Source organism: Mesoplodon densirostris, chromosome 18, assembly GCF_025265405.1.
Source record: "Mesoplodon densirostris isolate mMesDen1 chromosome 18, mMesDen1 primary haplotype, whole genome shotgun sequence".
In the NCBI taxonomy this organism is placed as follows: Eukaryota; Metazoa; Chordata; class Mammalia; order Artiodactyla; family Ziphiidae; genus Mesoplodon; species Mesoplodon densirostris.
In genome coordinates this window covers 45,651,376-45,670,436 of record NC_082678.1, presented here as the reverse complement: position 1 = coordinate 45,670,436, position 19,061 = coordinate 45,651,376, and the positions used below count along the sequence as shown (strand labels likewise).

The window sequence follows — 19,061 nt, the reverse complement described above, 5'->3', positions numbered from 1 at the left end:
AGTTGTGAGCTGTGGTTTGAAAAACGCTGCTCAGTTTTGCCTGCTCAGCTTCTTCCCCTAGCTGAGTTGTTTCCCAAGCGTCGGAAGTGTGTGTTCCCACACTTCTTGTATGCTTGCTTTATTTATTATTGTAATTAGGGAATTTTTTTTTTTTTTTTTTTGCGGTACGCGGGCCTCTCCCTTTGTGGCCTCCCCCATTGCGGAGCACAGGCTCTGGACGCGCAGGCTCAGAGGCCATGGCTCACGGGCCCAGCCACTCTGCGGCATGTGGGATCTTCCCGGACCGGGGCACGAACCCGTGTCCCCTGCATCGGCAGGCGGACTCTCAACCACTGCGCCACCTGGGAAGCCCTGTAATTAGGGAATTTAATTCGTGTCCTCTACCAATGAAATATGAGGGGGGAAAGCAGGAGTTATTATTTTTCTGGAAACTAAGTTCAACGTGTGGGAAAGACTCAGAAGATGACACACGTAGAAACAAATCCTCCCAAATAGGTTGCCGTGTTGCAATTGTCCAGCCATACCTGTCTGCCTGTTGCAGTGCCTGGCTCGTACATCACGGGCATCTCTACGATAGCTTATATGTGTGAAGCCCTTACCATGTGTCTGCTAAGTGCATTTCCTATCTTTAATCTTCCTTAATCCTCACAGCAACGCTATGAGGCAGGTACTATTTTTATTCCCGTTACAGATGACAAAACTGAGATTCAGATGGGTGAGGTGTCTCGCCCAAGATGGAGCAGAGAGTCGGAGCTGGAACTTAAACCCTGAAGGGCTGACTCTGAAACCTGAATTCTTAACCTTAGATTCCACGGCCTCATCAAGCATCAGAAACAAGGGATAGAACGCACGCTGAGGCCCTCCCTGCTTCAGCCCGCCTCCTCCCTCAGCTCTGTGACTGGAAGGGCAGGTGAAGGAGAGCGGTCTCCATGGCAACAAGAGGAGGAAGAAACAATTTCTTTTGAATGAGGAACCTCTCTATTGGCCTCCTGTGGAGGGTGGAGCAAGGTGGTGGGAAGGAAAATGTACGGAGGCGAGCAGGCTCCCAGCGGAGAGGTGGTGGGTACAGGGGCTCCTGGCCCTCCTTGTAAGGAGGAAAAACCAGTCCGTCGTTCCAGGCTGAGGCTTTCGGGGTCCAGCTCCATCCTTGCCTCTGTTGGGGAGGAGGTTGGAGAAGGAGAAGGAGCTCCAGACCTGCCCTGCCCTGCCCTGAAGGCTCCCTGTCCAACAGAAAACTTCCACCAGTTACCTTGACCTCATGGAGCGGCCAGTGTGATGGAAGAAGCAGACATTAAACTGTGCAAAATGTCATGAATGTGAAGTGCTAGGGGCTGATGAGAGGGTGTAAAAGGAATGGGGAACCCACTGGAGCTGGGGGGTCGGGGCAGGCTTCCCTTAGCATATGATGTTTTAGCTGATGAGTTAGGGAGACAAAGCCGAAGAGGATTTCCAACAGAGGGGTCTGCAAAGGCTGATGTTGGGAGGCCAGAGCTCCATCAGGTTCCAGGAGCAGAGGAAGCCTGAGCGAGATGGAGAGGCCAGGAGCCGGATGGCAAGAGGCAGGGCTTGAAGGACCCCATCAGTCAGGGAAAGAGCTTAGAATTTATCCTGATGGTGGTGGGAAGCCTTTGTTGAATTTTCAGAGGGAACTGAGGTTATTAGAGTTGCATTTTTATGAAGTCCATTAGGAGGTTAGTTTGTGGGCCAAACAGTGGCTGGGGTCCCTCTGGAGGCTGTGGCCTGAGCACCTCATTTTTCTCAGCAGTGAAACTGAAACTTCCGGCATCAGCTTCAACACCCCCTTCTGCTCGTACCCCTCAGCCTCACCAACCATGGGCCAAATTTGTCAGTTCAACCCCTAGGTATTTCTGCAATCCATGTGGGCCTTTCTTTCTTTCTTTCTTTCTTTTTTTTGGCCACACCATGTGGCATGCAGGATCTTATATCCCTGACCAGGGATTGAACCCACGTCCCCTACAGTGGGAGCGTGGGGTCCTAACCACTGGACCACAGGAAAGTCCCCATGTGTGCTTTTCGACTCCTGCAAAGGGAAGCAATTGAAACAGAAGGAGAGTTTTGAGCAATGTGAGACCCAGTTAGAACTTTTTCTTCCATTGTGAATGATATCATGGACAGAAAGATGCCTAAAACGTAAAGGCTAGTAGCATGAATACTTATAAAGCCAACACCCATGTAACCATCAGCTGGGTGAAGAAACAGTGTATTGCCAGGACCCCAGAAGCAACCACTGCCCCTGCTCTGTGTCCTCTCTCCCTTGACTTTTATGGGAATCTCTCTGATTTTTCTTTGTAGTTTTACCATCTAAGTATCCATCTTGCCTCCTACGCATGCAGACTGCTCTAGGTTGCTATGTGGCTGCAGAAAGAATGGAACAGAAAAGAAGGACCTCTGCAACCCCTCTCTACCTTATCCCCTGTCCCCAGAGAGACATGGAGCTGGGCCCACAGTGGGAAGGTTCTCAACACTCAGGGAGGGGTCCTGGAGGGGTGATTGGGCTGCTCCAGTCTGGGTTTGTGACCCAGACCAGTTGGCCCAGGCTTGGCCCTGCTGTACGCCAGTGGTTCCTCATGGGAGTCAAAACTTTTAGGGATGCTGGGTTTTGGGGTCCCACTCACTTTTCAGGGAAGCTTCTCAATTTCATAGAGAGGGAGGCAGGAGAGGTCGATTCTCCCATTTCAGTTGGGAAAATAGAGATAGGGTGGGAGATACCCAAAGCCACATGGTCAGGAAATAAGAGGTGGGACCAGCCCTTTGAACGCAGCTCTCTTGGGCTCCTAGTGCCGTGTCCTCGTCTCTCCCTGCGGCAGGGTCACGTGTCCCTGCTCCCGGTAACATAGCCTCTGGTCAAGAAGAGAAAGTTCTGTGCTGGTAACATAGCCTCTGGTCAAGAAGAGAAAGTTCTGTGCTGTTCAGAATCCTTCTCACCCTCAAGGCCTGGGGGAGCCGGGGCATGAGAACTTGAATTGGCCACAAGGTGGCGCCAAACACCACGTCTTCACATCATTTTTCACTTTTAAACCCCAAATGCCCAGAATAAGCTCTGCCTGGGTGCCAGGGCACAGGGATGAGACCCTGCAAAGGGGACGGGAGAGCTCACTGTCCTCAGCCAGACCTTGTAGGGGAGACAGGAGCAGGGCTGGTGGGGGTTCCTGAACTTTCTCCAAACCTGCTCCCCTTCTCTTACTCCGTCTTAGTGCTCTCCCAAGCCAGAAACCTGCGGGCAGATCTTGGGGAAGAGATAGCGGGACACAGGAAAGAGGGAAGAAGGACTGCACTCCGGCCTGGGCTCCAAAGGGACAAAGAGTCTGAGAGCAGGACCAACGCCCCAGGACCAGGCAGGGCAAAGGGGGCTTCCGGTGCCCCCTGCTTTCCTCCTTCAGTGGCCTGAAGCCTCTCTGCTGCCGCTCACTCCTGATCCCCTGTCTTCTTCTTCCTTTTTTTTTTTTTTTAATATTTATTTATTTGGCTGCACAGGGTCTTAGTTGCAGCATGCAGATCTTTGTTGCCACGTGTGGGATGTTCTCCGCGGTGTGCGTGATCTAGCTCCTTGACCAGGGATCGAACCCGGGCCCCCTGCATTGGGAGCGTGGAGTCTTAACCACTGGACCACCAGGGAAGTCCCCTCCTGTCTTCTTTAAGAAAGCTCCAGCTGTCTTCCCTCCTTCTTAGGGTGGGATAGAACACAAGCTGAGGCAGTAACAGTGGATGTCAGACAGGGTCCCTGCCTCACTGCTAGAAGCAGAGGATGGGACAGCGGCCAGGCTGCAGGGAGTGGCTCCACCTTATTCCTCTCATTCGCACCCAACCCCCGCTCCGCCCCCCACTGCCCTTCACCGCCCCCCCCCCGCCCCGCAAGACTCAGCCACCTAAGTGCCTTCCTCCAGGCAGATTATCTCAGCTGGGCTGGACGTCACCCTGCACCTGGAGCCATGGATGCCGCTCTGCTGCTCAACGTGGAAGGGATCAAGAAAACCATTCTGCATGGGGGCACGGGGGAGCTCCCAAACTTCATCACCGGAGCCCGAGTGAGTGGGGCCTACCCCCCAGACCAGTTAAAAGCCCCCATGGCAGCCTTCTGCATTCCAGCTTGGCCACAGGGCACTGCAAACAGCCTTCGTCAGCTTTGCCAACAAATGGCCAGGAGGTCCTTGCTGGAATTATCAACCGCCCCTCCCCTTGCCTCTGCCCCAGGCATCTGGGTAGCTCTGAAGTGGTGCCCATTCACGGGGTGTTTTTGATACTTTGCAAATTAAACTTCAGTGTGGAATGCGGGTGGGGCTTTGGGAATTTTCTGATGTCCCAAAATGCTGAGGGAGAAGGAAGGGACTTCGGGGCTCAGGGTGTTTGTCCGGGAATCTCTGGTGGGCTCCTAGACGGGTGGTGGATGTGTCTGGGTCTGCGGCCTCAGATCTAGGGCGTGTTTAAGGCAGGACTTCCTGACCTGTAGAGCTGTCGAGAGTGGGATGGGGTCCTTTAGGAGGGAGTGGGGGAGTGCAGGCTGGGGGGAGGGATGCTCTAAGGTCTGATTGGGGTTGGGGGAGGACAGCCCAGGGAGTCAGTGACAGGGGGTGGCTTCTGCTGGGCCTCGGGAGGTATGTCTAGACCAGGGTCTGCTCACTTGGTGACCAGGTGACCTTTCATTTCCGAACCCTGAAATGTGATGAGGAGCGGACGGTGATAGATGACAGCAAGCAGGTGGGCCATCCCATGCACATCATCATCGGGAACATGTTCAAGCTGGAGGTCTGGGAGATCCTGCTGACGTCCATGCGATTCAGCGAGGTGGCCGAGTTCTGGTGTGACACCATCGTAAGTAGGCCCCGCCCACCCGCTTTGCAGGGCTGCTGTGTTTCAAGAAAGTGAGGGTAAAACAAAACTCTGGAGAGAGAACCCTGCCCGTTCCTTCTCAGCTACGGTAGCGACGAAGATGGATTCCCCCAAAAGAATAGGTGCTGCTAAAGTGACAATCGGTGTCAAGGCTGGCTGGTGGGATGTGGGTGCAGGGCCCACCTCACAGCCCTCACTTTTGGGCAGGATTATTGGATCCTGGAGACTTTTGGCCACGGGTCATCTTCTGCCCTCCTCCCCACTCCTACCAACACTGCAAAATTGTTTTCTCATTTATGGCACCCTTAGCAATCATCCAGACAAGGCATTCTCCTCGGTGGTCCAGATAGAAATGGCAAAACTCACTGACCTTTAAACAAACATTTCTTGTGGAAACTTTCAAACTTATACAAAAGTCGACAAAAAGGTATAATCAACTTCCAAATACCCATCACCCTATGCCAGGCACCATCACTCCACGGCCAGTCTTGTTTCATCTAAACCCATCCACTTTCCTTCCTCATCCCCTATGGGTAAAGCACATTCCAGACACCGTAGCATTTCATCTGTAAATACTACAATTTGTGTCTCTAAAAAGAAGGATATTAAAAAACATGACCTCATATCCTTATTACATTAAAAAAAACCCCAATAATTCCTTAATGCCATCTAATATCCAGCCACTGCTCAAATTTCTCCAATTGTCATTCACTCCTGCTGGTTGGTTTGCTCAAATCAGGATACAAACAAAGTCCATGCAGAGAGCTTTGTTAATACCTCTTAAGTCTCCTTTCGTTTATGGGTTCTCCTCTCTCTTTTGTTTCCTGGACGTGGATTTGTTGAAGAAACTGGGTAACTTGTCTTGAAGTTCCCATGTTCTGATTTTGCTGGTTGCTTTGCCATGGACTTGTCTAACACATTCCTCGATCCCCAGTATTTTCTATAAACTGTGTACCTCCACATCTGCTTACCTCTCTTACTGTGATGTTAGGATTGGTTGGTGGGCTCAAGTGTTGACAGCCTGACCTAGCCATTACCAAGCTCCTTCTTTTTTTTTTGCCGTTCGCGGGCCTCTCACTGTTGCGGCCTCTCCCGTTGCAGAGCACAGGCTCCGGACGCGCAGGCCCAGCGGCCATGGCTCACGGGCCCAGCCGCTCCGCGGCATGTGGGATCTTCCTGGACTGGGGCACGAACCCGCGTCCCCTGCATCAGCAGGCAGACTCTCAACCACTGCGCCACCACGGAAGCCCAGGCTGGTAATTTTTATGCCACGATGATTACTGGTTTTTCCAATAGTCCCCCTCATCTCCCCCCAGCTCACAGCTGCTATGATTGCACATGCGCGCGCACACACACACACACACACACACACACACCTTTCCAGAGTCATTTACCCACCTATACATCCATGTTTTATCCATCCTTCTATCCACACACTTAGGCATCAATTCATCCATCCTTCCCTTCAACCAGAATTATTCCTAATCCATTCTTCCATCACTAAGCATCCACCCATCATCTATCTGTAGGTCTATCTAACTGAAAACATTCAGTGCACCAGGTTTGGCCTGTGCTAGGTGTTAAGAGACTAAACAGGCAAAGTTCCCATCCCTCAAGGAAATTGAATTCTGGAGGAGGAGCAGACACCTAAGCAATTACAATGCAGGGCAGGTAGCACCACAATATACATGAGTGAGGACAGAGTGGTTTAGAGCCACAGGAGGGGAGCAACTACTGCTTGAGGATCATAGGAGGAATTTTTTCAAGAAGATGACATTGAGCTGGGTATTGAAGGATGAATAGGAGTTCACCAGGCCTAGAAGTGGGAAGAGAGGTAGCATCCAGGCCAGGGGGTGTGAAGCGGCAGGGGGCCGTCAGGGGCTCTGGGAGCTTCTGCCCTGAAATATACTACCACCCCCTCTACCCAGGGAGCACACTGGTCTCCATGAGGAATTTTCTGCTGGTGCCCAGCCTGGTGAGGCCAGGGGTTGCAAACTCAAATACCACAAGGGCCAGGGCCCCTGGGTGACTGAAGGTCATCTGCTCCATCCACAGGGGGCAGCTGCTCCTGAGCTCCCACGGGATGGCTGCTGTGAGAAAGGGGCAGGTCCGGGGCCTCCCTGGTGGCGCAGTGGTTGAGAGTCCGCCTGCCAATGCAGGGGATACGGGTTCGTGCCCCGGTCTGGGAGGATCCCATATGCCGCGGAGCGGCTGGGCCCGTGAGCCATGGCCGCTGGGCCTGCGCATCCGGAGCCTGTGCTCCGCAGCGGGGGAGGCCACAGCAGTGAGAGGCCCGCATACCGCAAAAAAAAAAAAAAAAAAAAAAAAAGAAAGGGGCAGGTCCGGTGTGGCTGGATAGTCTGAGTTTTATAGACAAACCAGAGATTTTCATTAGTCCGTGAATTCTCTCAGTGCTTAAGTGTTGGCAACTAATTACATGAAAGATAAAACAAAACGAATCTGGGAGCTGAATGTGGCCTCCAGGATGTCAGTTTGCAATTTCCAGATAGATAGAGCCCCTCAGACAGAAACAGGCTGTGACCTTGAAGCCCCAGAGAGGCACAGTGGTCCTGGGGTCCCCCTGCCCAGTCTCAGCAGAGGTGCTGCAGAGGTGGGTGCAGGGCCCTGGAGTTCTGCTCCCTCTTCTGGCCTGTATTCTTCTTCTTGGGATGTCTGCCCACTCCCGGTGGCATCCTACAGTCCACCGTGCCAACCAGCATCCCTGGTAGTGCTAGGGTGGCAGGTGGCTAATGGGACAAGGCATTGGTCTGAGGTCATGTCCAAGCAGCCTCCCATTCCTGGGGTCAGCAGCTAAGCACTGACTTTCTGGGAGGCAGGGGGCTGCGAGCTGGGGCTGCTGTGTGAGGGCCAGGACTGCGCCCTCCCCGCAGCAAGCCGTTCCCGGGGGGCCCCTCCCTCCCTTCATCCAGCTTTAATCTCAACAGGCTTAACTGCCATCTGGTCACACAGCTCACAAAGAAGCCGAAGGTACTCCGGGCTAAGCCTGGCTGGTGGAGGCAGGGAGGGGGTGACCTTCATGTCCTTGCTGGTGACTTGGAGACCAAGCTGAACCATTCCCGCCCCTTCACTTTCCCAGTGCTGTGTCTTTACTGGAGTTGCGGTGCAGGAGCCTGAGATGGGCCATCTCAGGACCCAGCCCCTGGAGAGCGGTTCTCAGAGCTCGTCTGTGGGGCATCCCAGCTCACAGATGGGGCAGCTGAGGCCTAAGATGGCCTAAAATGCCACAGGCCTTGCCCGAGGCCAAGCAGCTGATTTTCCTAGCCTTCTTCCACCCTAAGGGTGGCCACCCCAGCTCCTGGTGCTGGGTGAAGCTGTGACGAGCTGGCCCTATATCTGCGCCATCTCATTTATTTAACCCCTACACCAGCCTCACTATCAGATAGGTGCAATCCAGGGGATGGGAGCTCAGGGAGATGCAGTGACCTGGACTCATTGCCAGTCAGCAGCACCATCAGGACACCAACCCGGCCCTCTTGGGCCCAGAGCCCTGCTCCTTCCACAGCTCTCCATGCTCCCGTCCCTGCGGGTCACAGGCTTCATGGACTGAGGGTCTCCTTGGGAGAGAAACCCGTTTGAGTCGACCACAAGGGCCAGCAAGAGGCAGCATAGCATTGCGGCTAAAGCATGGTCCCCGGAGCTGGGTTTGAATCCTGACTCTCATTTCCTAGCTGTGTGACCTTAAGCAAATCACTTAACCTCTCTGGGCTCTAGTTCCCACATCTCTAAAATGGGGAGAATAGTAGGGCCTCCCTCGTTGGGTCACCTTAAGGATTAAAGGAGCTAATAGGTGTAGCGCAGTCTCCCTGGCACACAGGTAACCACAGTGATTAGTGGGGGTACGCTGGGGTGATGAGTAGTAACAGCCATGGGGCAGGTGTAGGGAGAGAGCAGGAGTCCTTCTCTGGGGGGTTCCAGAGTGGGGCTCTCTGTGGCCCAGCTGGCTCTGAGCAGACAGCCTGATGCCATCCGCCCAATTTTCCCCACAGCACACAGGGGTCTACCCCATCCTGTCCCGGAGCCTGCGGCAGATGGCGGAGGGCAAGGACCCCACTGAGTGGCACGTGCACACGTGTGGGTTGGCCAACATGTTCGCCTACCACACTCTGGGCTACGAGGACCTGGATGAGCTGCAGAAGGAGCCGCAGCCACTGATCTTCGTAATAGAGCTGCTGCAGGTGTGACCCTGGGGCATGGGAGGCGGGGTAGGTACTGTCCCAGCATCAAAGAGCAACAGGGGTCAGTGGGCATCAAGGGGAGCCCAGCCCCACGGGTCACTGGACATCACCCAGTTCCTCTTCAGAGAACGATAAAGCATTCATAAACCACAGGGGAACTGGAATTGGACCCTTCCCCCCAAAAAACGGTACTTTGCCTTTTCCAAGGGAAAAGCCCTTTTGGGACTAATTTTTAAAAATGTTATTTTCTTCTTGGAGGCATTTTATTTCTATTGGTTATCAACTTCCATTTTTTTCCAAAAGTCTAGAATTACATCCTCAGCCCCAGTCCCTATGGTTTGTGGGTTCCGATCTCATTCTCCAATAGTGGGAGAGGCTGCATGGAACCATCCACAATCTCTCCCCCAGACCCCAGAATGATTGATGGTCCTTGTCTGTGGGGTGGTGGGAGAGGGTCAAACCAGGGCAGGCCTCAGCTAATGGCCAAGGCTGAGGCTCAGCCTGAGGGCAAATAAATAAGAACTGTGTCACCAAGGGGCCTGCTTGAACAGTTGTGCGGCTTGGGCACTGCAAGAGGGCATTCCCTATAAGGTGCTCATGAGAGACATTATATATTTGTGCTTTTATAATAATATTTTTCCAACAGATGGCAATAAAGTGTCCTGTTCTAATGAAATGAGTATCATGGCAATTTTCTGAATATTAGAAGTAAAGTGTGTTGACCAAGGAGTACCTTTTCTTAATTTGCACAAAGGCTCTGATCTAGGGTAAGGCCTTGGGTGGGGGGCTTGTTGCTTCCTTCCCCTGTTTGTATGTATTTGGCCAGCAAGCATGATGCTGCCCGCGATCTTCACTGTGGAAAATGAAGAGCTGACTTCAGCAAGATGTGCTGGGTCCACTTTCTCTGGTCCCCTGCAAGGGAAAGGGCCTGCCCTGCTGGGCTTCGAGCACTCGGGGTCCCTGCCTTACTGACCTGCAGCTCTTGGGGCAGGTGGAGGCCCCCAGCGAGTACCAGAGGGAGACCTGGAACCTGAGTAAAGATGAGAAGATGCAGGTGGTGCCCATCCTCCATGGAGAAGGAAACAGGCTCTTCAAGCTGGGCCGCTACGAGGAGGCTTCTACCAAGTACCAGGAAGCCATCGTCTGCCTGAGGAACCTGCAGATCAAGGTGGGAGGCTGCCCGCCAGGGGGTTGGGAAGTGGGGTGCATGTGGGGGGAGCAGCCCTGCACTGGCCCTGGCCGCGGGGGAGAGGGGTGGGGGCAGGGCAGCAGCAGACCTTTCTTCACCGGGCAGGAGAAACCCTGGGAGGTGCAGTGGCTGAAGCTGGAGAAGATGATCAACACCCTGATCCTGAACTACTGCCAGTGTCTGCTGAAGAAGGAGGAGTACTATGAGGTGCTGGAGCACACCAGTGACATCCTCCGGCACCACCCAGGTGGGTGGCGTGAAGCGGGTCCGGGGTTGTGGGGGGGAGGGTGTCCAATCCCGCCCAGGGGCCCAGAGTCACGTTTACAGACCTCCGGTGGCCTTCTCTTCTGACCCTGTCAGGGCGTCAAAACTCGCCTCCACGCAGCAGGGTTTTCCCAAGCCTATAACGATATCACAGATAACGGATGAGCTGTGCTTATTGTGGGAGGTATTTTATTTTAAGGTGCATTAGGGCAAAATATAAGCAGTTCACCAAACCTGTGTGGAGCAGTAAACGGGTTTTAAAAATGGGAGCAATCAATACAGAGAACAATATTAAGTACATTCTAGGATCCGTGATGCGCGGAAATGGCGATACTTGTGAAGACGATGTTTGAGGAACGTTACAACATCACTTACTCTGCGTCACACGCTAAATTCTCTGCATTTATCATTTCATTTATCCTTATAGTGACCGTAACGGACAGGTGCAGGGATTGGGCCTGGAGCTTGTACCATTTGGGGCGCTTCTGTAAGAAAAGAATAGAAAGTTGTGAATGTAAAATAAGGTGCAGGGCCTTGGAAGGGTCCGCGGAAGGGAGGGAAGTAGGTACTGCGATTATTATCGTCCGTATTTTATAGTGGAGGAGACGGGCTCTGGAGGTACAGAGAGGTTAAGGATCAGGGTCAAGGTTAAGGGTTGTGTAAGCTGGTCAAGCCCCGCCGGGCGCGGGGTCGGGGCTGCCTCTGGGGCTGGGTGGCGGGTCCAGCTGGATCTTCCCCGCAGGCATCGCGAAGGCCTACTACGTGCGGGCCCGGGCTCACGCCGAGGTGTGGAATGAGGCAGAGGCCAAGGCGGACCTGGAGAAAGTGCTGGAGCTGGAGCCGTCCATGCGGAAGGTGGTGCGCAGGGAGCTGAGGCTGCTGGAGAACCGCCTGGAGGAGAAACGCGAGGAGGAGCGGCTGCGCTGCAGGAACATGCTGGGCTAGTGCGCAGGCGCCAGGCCTCCCGCCTCAGGCCCCCACCGCCATCGGCCCCTCCCCTCACCCTCCCCAGCCCGCCGCCACTTTGCCACACACCGACCCCTCCGCCCCAGCCGGACTGCAGGGCACTGGGCAGCTAGCAGATGGCCTGGCCGTTTCTGGTTCAGTTGGCCAGGATTTTGGTGTCACTTTTTAAACTTTTAATTTTAAAAGTCAAAATAATGTATGTGTCGACTGAAAAAGTAATGCACAACCTAGAGGTTGAGAATTCTGTTTTATTCAGCGGACTTTCTGAGGACTCCCGCCCCAGAAGACAGCCTCTCAGATAGCCCTGAGGGACTGCTCCGAAGAGGTAAGGGAGGAGCCAGGATGTATAGGAGTTTTTGCAACAAAGACCAGATAGTCGGAACTTCAAAAGATTACCGTTAATGAAAGAAAATCAGACATCTCAAGTTAATGAGTTTAGCACTTTTCTAGGTGTGGGAAGATGCAAAAGTCTGGGCTCCTTGAAAACATTCCTTTGAGATACACCTTAACTATTATATGTAGGCTCAGCATCCTGCTTTTCTCCATCCTGAATCCTCTCAGGGTGCACATTGTGGGTGGCTGCAACATCCTTTGTTTACTAATGAGGCAAGCAACATTTTTTACTGATACATGCCAGGGTTAACAACAACAACAAAAAAACCCCCAAACCCCAAAGGGCACAGAAGAGCTTATGGATAAAAGTGAAGTTTCCTGCCCTATCTCTCCCATCCCTTAGCCTAGAGCTAGCAGTTTTTTTTTGTTGTTGTTTTGTTTTTGCGGGACGCAGGCCTCTCACCGCCGCGGCCTCTCCCGCCGCAGAGCACAGGGTCTGGACGCGCAGGCTCAGCGGCCATGGCTCACGGGCCCAGCCGCTCCGCGTCACGTGGGATCCTCCCGGACCGGGGCACGAACCCGCGGCCCCACCCCCGCCTCGGCAGGCGGACTCCCAACCACTGCGCCACCAGGGAAGCCCCGAGTTAGCAGTTTTAATGGACCCTGTGTTTTACTCTTTTGGTAGTTTTCTCTATCTCCCTATGTTTAAATCAGCTTCCCCACGTGTGCTTTTTTTTTTTTTCTTTCTTTCTTTTTTTTTTTTTTTTTTTCCTGTACGTGGGCCTCTCACTGTTGCAGTCTCTCCTGTTGCGGGGCACAGGCTCCGGACGCGCAGGCTCAGCGGCCATGGCTCACGGGCCCAGCCGCTCCGCGGCAATGTGGGATCTTCCCGGATCGGGGCACGAACCCTTGTCTCCTGCATCGGCAGGCGGACTCTGAACCACTGCGCCACCAGGGAAGCCCCCCCACGTGTGCTTTTTACCCCACGTCAATGAAAAGTGAGGATTGAATACTTTGATGCTTTCTGATCCATTCCTTCCCTTCCCTTCTCCTAATTTCGGATAGTTACATTGCTGGTTCTTTGCTTGGTTATTTTTGTAACTTGGTATTTATTCTTCACCTAGAACTCTCTGCTGGGCTGCAGGGACTCTCTTTTGTGTAGGATGAGGGTGGCAGCATTGGGACCTCCCCTCTCACGTCCCACTTCTTCCTCCCTAACCGGTTTGATGTACCTTTACTCTCCCATCATCCTGGCTGTTAACGTCTGTGTTCTGTCTGTCACCAAAATGAAATCTTCTATGCTTTGCTCATTGGTTGACTCTAAAATCTGAAAAATCAATAGACATCATTTACCTGAATATGGCCGTGTAGTGTAATTGCAGTTTTCTGTGGTTCCAAATTCATGACCCCTGGACCACCAGAACGAGGATATTCCTGGCTACTGGAGTGGCAGCGTCTATTTTAACATGGGATTCCCCCCCACCCTTCTTCTTCCCTTTTGTGGCACTAGGAGATTTGAGGTTTAAGTCCTCCGACCGTGGAGGAAAGAGGGTTAATTTTTGGTTGGATCAGGCTCGGTGTCTGATGGGCTGCCAGGTATACTGTCAGAGAACCAGGTGGAGATTTTAAAGGAAGTCCAAGGAAGGGGACATATGACCTGCAGAAGACGGAAGGGAGGAATGTCCTGAGGCCGGAAAGAAGGCTCTGAGCTGGAGAAGGCGGAGCAGCGTGGAGGCTGTGGGATGAGAGCAGAGGGGACCTTCACCTGCTCCCGGCTGCCCTGAAAAAAGGCCTGGGTGGTGTCTGGACAGCCAGAGTCTCAGGGGCAGCTCAGAAGCAGATGAAGAGCCTGGCAAATGGCATTATTTGAGGACAGGAACTGTGCTCTGCAAGCTTCCCAGCCTCCACTGTCCTGTCCATATTCTGTGTGCAGCGTCCCCACTGCTTCCCCTTTTCCTGGGGACAGTGAAGATCTCACTTGATTTGTGGTCCCCCCAGCGGGATTGATGCCTGAATGTATCCCAGGACCCTGTGTGGTCCTGTCCAGTGCATCCTGGGTGGAAGGCTCCCCTCCTGATGCCCCAGGACATTTGCAAGCCCAAGAACAAAGAGGGGTAGGGGCCAGGACCCCCGTGAAGTGTGGCGGGAGACACCCTGGCATTCGTAGTTGAGGAGGTGTTGAGCTCAAAACAACTGGAGATCCCCCCCACCCCCAAACCGCAGCAGCCATTTGAGACATTTCTATTACAAAAGCCCTGGGAATTCTTTCTCACATGGCATCCAGTGGATTAAAATCAAGCCACATTTTGGTTCATGACTTTCTAGGCCAGCTTTCCCCCAGCCTCATCTGCACCCAGCATTTCTAATTGCCTGTCTTTTCTTTTTAAATGGGGGACACAAATCATAATGTGCCTTTGACATACCCTCAGCTTCTTAATCATGGTTTTTGCACGGTCTCTCTTTTCTTTCCTGGTCCAGCCCTCTTGGTCTTCTCAGTGGACTCCCTCCTGCTAATTTTTGCCTTGTCAGGCACGCTTTTTGTGTGCTGCTCTTGTGTGAATTCGTGTGTGTGTGTGCATGTGTGTGTGTGTGTGAGAGAGAGAGAGAACAGGGACACACCATCCTCTTGTTACTGTCATCCAAAGGCAGCGAATGGGACAACATCACCACTTTTCAGAATTCATGGCATCTCATACTTCATCTCACTAGTGCCGGGGGAGGTGGAATGCAGAGATGGGGAGAGCTGACTCCGGGCCCCATAGCAGGCAGCCTCCCCAGCCAGGCCTCTGGTCCTTGCACTGGCTTCCTTGTGTCTCCAAGGAGGTCTTGGCTGGCCAGGTCTAGGCCGGTGCATGCAGGAAGTAGCAGGGGCATCTCCTGAGAGTCCCTTTTGACTGTTTCCAAGGGATCTACCTGGAAGCCTTTGTTTTTGAGCGGCCAGCAGGGGCAGCAGAGAACAAGCAGATTGTAGTTCCTGGTCCAGGACCTGGACTTGGCCGGGAAAGCTTTGGGCTCTGGAGGTGGCGGCCCTCCAGGGGCCCTGACCACCCCCACCCCTACAGGGTCAGGCTGACTGGCAACAGGGGGGAGGTGTTTAGAACCATGGAATCAGCATGCCTCAGTCTCATCCCCTTGTACAGATGGGGAAACTGAGGCTCAGAGAAGGCCAGTAACTTTCTAGATGCCACTCCAAAGCTGGGGTAGACGGGGATTAGCATCCAGGTTTCCAGGATTCTGGGCTGGGCCTTTTTGTTCTACATTGTGTTGCTTCCCTCACCAGACAGTCCATACAGCGGTATGATGTTTTTTTAAAAAACGAAAGGAGAGGGCTTCCCTGGTGGCACAGTGGTTGAGAGTCCGCCTGCCGATGCAGGGGACACGGGTTCGTGCCCTGGTCCGGGAAGATCCCGCATGCCACGGAGCGGCTGGGCCCGTGAGCCATGGCCGCTGAGCCTGCGCGTCCGGAGCCTGTGCTCTGCAACGGGAGAGGCCACAACAGTGAGAGGCCCGCATACCGCAAAAAAAAAAAAAAAAAAAAAAAAAACACGAAAGGAGAAAAATATGAAACTTCTATTAGAGAGCAACCCAGAGCATGTCTGTAGGCTTAGTTTGGGAGCAGTTGGAGGGGTAAACGTGAGCGGGGCTTGTGTGGGCCTCACAGCCCCTGTTACTGGACGAGTTCTTGTGCCCTGACACACAGGGAGGCCAAACAAACTAAAATGTTGGAGTTTGGAGCAGAGAAAGATTTATTGCAGAGCCATGGAAGGAGTCGGGTGGCTCATGCTCCCAAAAAAACCCTGAACTCCCCAAAAGGTTTCAGCAAAGCATTTTTTTTTCTCCTTTTTTGCGGTATGCGGGCCTCTCACTGCTGTGGCCTCTCCCGTTGCGGAGCACAGGCTCTGGACGCACAGGCTCAGCGGCCGTGGCTCACGGGCCCAGCCGCTCCGCGGCATGTGGGATCCTCCCAGACCGGGGCACGAACCTGTGTCCCCTGCATCGGCAGGCGGACTCAACCACTGAGCCACCAGGGAAGCCCAGCAAAGCATTTTTAAAGGCGAGGTGATGGAGGGGTGTTGTTGCTCGCAGCAAACTTCTCGGTGCCAGAATCCTCTGTTGTTGCGGCTGTCTCCTTAGGTCAGGTTGCGATGTTCCTGTAAACCTCCAACAAGATGAGTGTTATTCTCTGTTCTGCAACTTTTTATCTCTATGTGAATGGAAAAGTGTTATACCCTTAAAGGTCAGAGTCTTGAGAATGGGCTATCCTATATGTTTCAGGCTATAGGCAACATTCTTAGCTGGAAGCAAAAGCAATAGAACACAAATGTTAAAGTGAAAGAAACATCTAGTACCAATTGTTCTTCCCTATTACTCCCCCTCTGGCCTGCCCCCTCTGAGAATCATTACTGCTTAACCAAGGCATTTGTTCCCATGTCTGAGTCACCCTCCTGACCTCTGTCTAGTGGGGTTTACATGATGCAACACCAGAGAGTGATTTGGGAGGGTGGCAGGGGGCTGGGGACCAGGCAGAGGGACCCCCTTGGGTACTATGCAGGTGTATTAGGCCTCTAGTGCTGCTGTAGCTAATTACCACAAACTTAATGGCTTAAAACAGCACAAATTTATCCCATTACAATTCTGGAGGTCAGAAGTCCCCAAATGGGTCACTAGGCTTGTTTTCTTTTTGGAGGCTCCAGGAGAGAATCCGTTTCCTTACTTATTCCAGCTTCTAGAAGCCCTTGCATGCCTTGGCTTGTGGCCCCATCCTCTGTCTCCAAAGCCAGTGGAGCAGCACCTTCCACTCCGTCTGTGTTCCTCTCCTTCCATCATCATATCCCCTCTGTGTTGACCCCCTTGCCTCCCTCTTATAGGCACCCTTGTGGATACATTGGGCCCACCTGGATAATGCAAGATGACCTCCCCATCTCCAGACCCTTAACTTAAGCACACGTGCAAAGTCATTGCTACCACGAGGGTAACCTATTCACAGGTTCTGGAGATTAGAATGTGGGCACCTTTGGGGGCCATTATAGAGCCTACCACAGCCAACTGGTTTCTTTTTGTCCCCAGATCTGTTCTCTGGCCTGCTCTGTCCCCTGAGAGGCTCCACATGCTGATGTGTCCCACCTCCCTGGCCCTCCAGCCTCCAGTTGGGTTTGGCCAACAGGAGGTATCAGCAGGAGGTCTGTGTGGGAGGAGAGTAAGGCTGGGTCTCTGTTTCTCCCACTCCCTTCTTGCTGGGCTGTGGTTTTGCCGTGTCTATGCTCTTTGTCCTGTGGTCACAGTTGGGGTCAGGGAGCCCTTCTAGGCCACAGCTCTCACTGCTCCCCAGAGCAGCAGCCCCTCCCCTGGTCCTTCACCCCCACCTGTCCCCCAAGGTACCCCTCATTCTTCGCTGGTTCCCCCAACCCCACCTGCACCTTCATTCAGCTTTCTGCAGTGGCACCTTCAGCTGGGCCCCCCGTTCTCTGCCAACATGCTGCTGAACAGGCATCAAGTCTCCTCCAGACTGGAAGGAGGGAAGGAAAGCTGAGAGGTAGAGAAACATGTGCAATGTCACCCAGCTAGTCAGGGGCAGGGGCGGAATTTGAATTCTGACCCAGATGAATGGGGACTAGAGTCAGCATTTTCCTGCCCCACTGGGCATGGCCCCCTCTCAGGAGGTGAGGACCCCTTCAGTGGTAGAACCCTTGCCATGAGAGGGGCTCAGCTAGAAGGGGCATCTAAGGGTTTGGTGCGTGTCCCGAAGCTGATGGAATGGCAAAGGGCTAGAGCGCGTGCCCAGTTACTGCTTGTCACAGGCCAAACCACCTCCTCGTCCATGAGAAATGGCCAGGCAACCTCGGTCGGATGCATTTAGCCAACAGTTCAACCTTCAATAGCGCGGGCTCCGCTGGAGGCTTGGCGTGAGCCCGGGGACGGATCAGCGCCCCTTTTTGAGTGCCTTTTCCCTTGCTTCACGGTGGGCAGCGTAGGTGCCACTTGGCAGACGAGCCTCAGCTCTGGGGAGGATGCTGCTTGCCCGGGTCACACAGCTGGACTCAGTATGTGGCGGCAGTAAGGGTAACCCACGCTGAAGGGCAGAGCTGGCATTGCTCTGAAGTTCCTGCAAGGCTATTGCTCCTAGGGGGTCCAGGCAGCAGGTGAGAGGAGAGAGAGCTGGGGAGTGAGGGGCCACCTGGGCCTTCCCTGGCTCCTGATTTCCCCTGAATAGTAGACGCTTCATGGAAAGTGCTGGAGCCCTGGCTTCCCCATGACCACCGTCTGTGTGATGACATCCAGGCAGCCCAGGTTTGAGTCCTCAGATAGCCACCGTCTGGTTGCCTGCGTTTCCCTCTTCCTCCCTGGGTTTCCCATGTCTTGTACCAGAGACTCTGTCTTGAACTTCACCTTGATTGATCGGCCTGCGAATGAGGGACCACCTTGGCGGCCTCCAAGTACCTGCTGTTTGGGGGGAGGCTGCCCCCTGCACAGCCTTTTCCCCCATCCCTCCCCTCTCAGGGCTTTCAAGGAAAGGTTAGGTATGGCCCCATTCTAATGTATGGCCATTTCGCCTGTGCAGAGTTCCTGGCCTAATTACAATTGCTCCATTACTCCAGGTATTCTCATTAGTGTGAGAATCCCACGAACGAAGAATCTCGCCTTTCCTCCTGGCCTCCAATAAAAATATCATTTGAAGATGTAATGGAGCATTTGTCTCTCCTCAGCAGTCTTGAGGCTGGCAGCTTTTACTGAGTGTGACAGTCTCTGGAGGGCAGAGAATTTCTTCGGCTTTGTTCTCTGCCACGTCCCCAGTAGCTAGAATAATGCCTGCCCCATACCACGGGTTCAGAAATACCTGCTGGTCATGACCCAGTGTAGTCCATTTCTTTCTGAAAAACACATCTTGATTCCTACATGTGTAAGGACCCTCAGAAAGTATCTAGCAGCTTATTTTGCAGATGGAGGAACTAAGGGCCAGAGATGAGAAGGGACACGTCCAAAGTCACGACAGTGAGTCTCTGACAGATCCAGGGCTGGGATGAAATATGTTGCCAGCATGTTCTCCACCAGTTCCACTTACAGTCTGTGGCTCTGTTTGCATCCCAACATTTTCCTTCCGCCTCACCAATTTTTTTTCTCTACTCTTTGGTGGCATGTTGGGGTTCCCCCACTTTTTTTTTTTTTTTTTTTTTGCGGTATGCGGGCCTCTCACTGTTGTGGCCTCCCCCGTTGCGGAGCACAGGCTCCGGACGCGCAGGCTCCGGACGCGCAGGCTCCGGACGCGC

At 53.4% G+C, this 19,061-nt stretch overlaps 1 protein-coding gene across 1 annotated transcript; it reads left to right on the top strand.

Annotated features, from left to right (window-relative positions):
- The first annotated feature begins 3,950 nt into the window (after window positions 1–3,950).
- On the top strand, window positions 3,951–11,442 carry AIPL1 (aryl hydrocarbon receptor interacting protein like 1). Its single transcript, XM_060081927.1, has 6 exons — window positions 3,951–4,046; window positions 4,651–4,830; window positions 8,856–9,044; window positions 10,036–10,212; window positions 10,339–10,480; window positions 11,240–11,442. The coding sequence occupies exons 1-6, from the start codon at window positions 3,951–3,953 to the stop codon at window positions 11,440–11,442; spliced, it is 987 nt and encodes a 328-aa protein (XP_059937910.1).
- Window positions 11,443–19,061: the final 7,619 nt, after the last annotated feature.

Bases quoted from the DNA above. Each gene is read 5' to 3' on its own strand.
- AIPL1 (XM_060081927.1), top strand. From the start codon at position 3,951: ATGGATGCCGCTCTGCTGCTCAACGTGGAAGGGATCAAGAAAACCATT. The intron at 4,831-8,855 runs GTAAGTAGGCCC...TTTTCCCCACAG, and splicing joins AGTTCTGGTGTGACACCATC to CACACAGGGGTCTACCCCAT. The intron at 10,481-11,239 runs GTGGGTGGCGTG...TCTTCCCCGCAG, and splicing joins CATCCTCCGGCACCACCCAG to GCATCGCGAAGGCCTACTAC.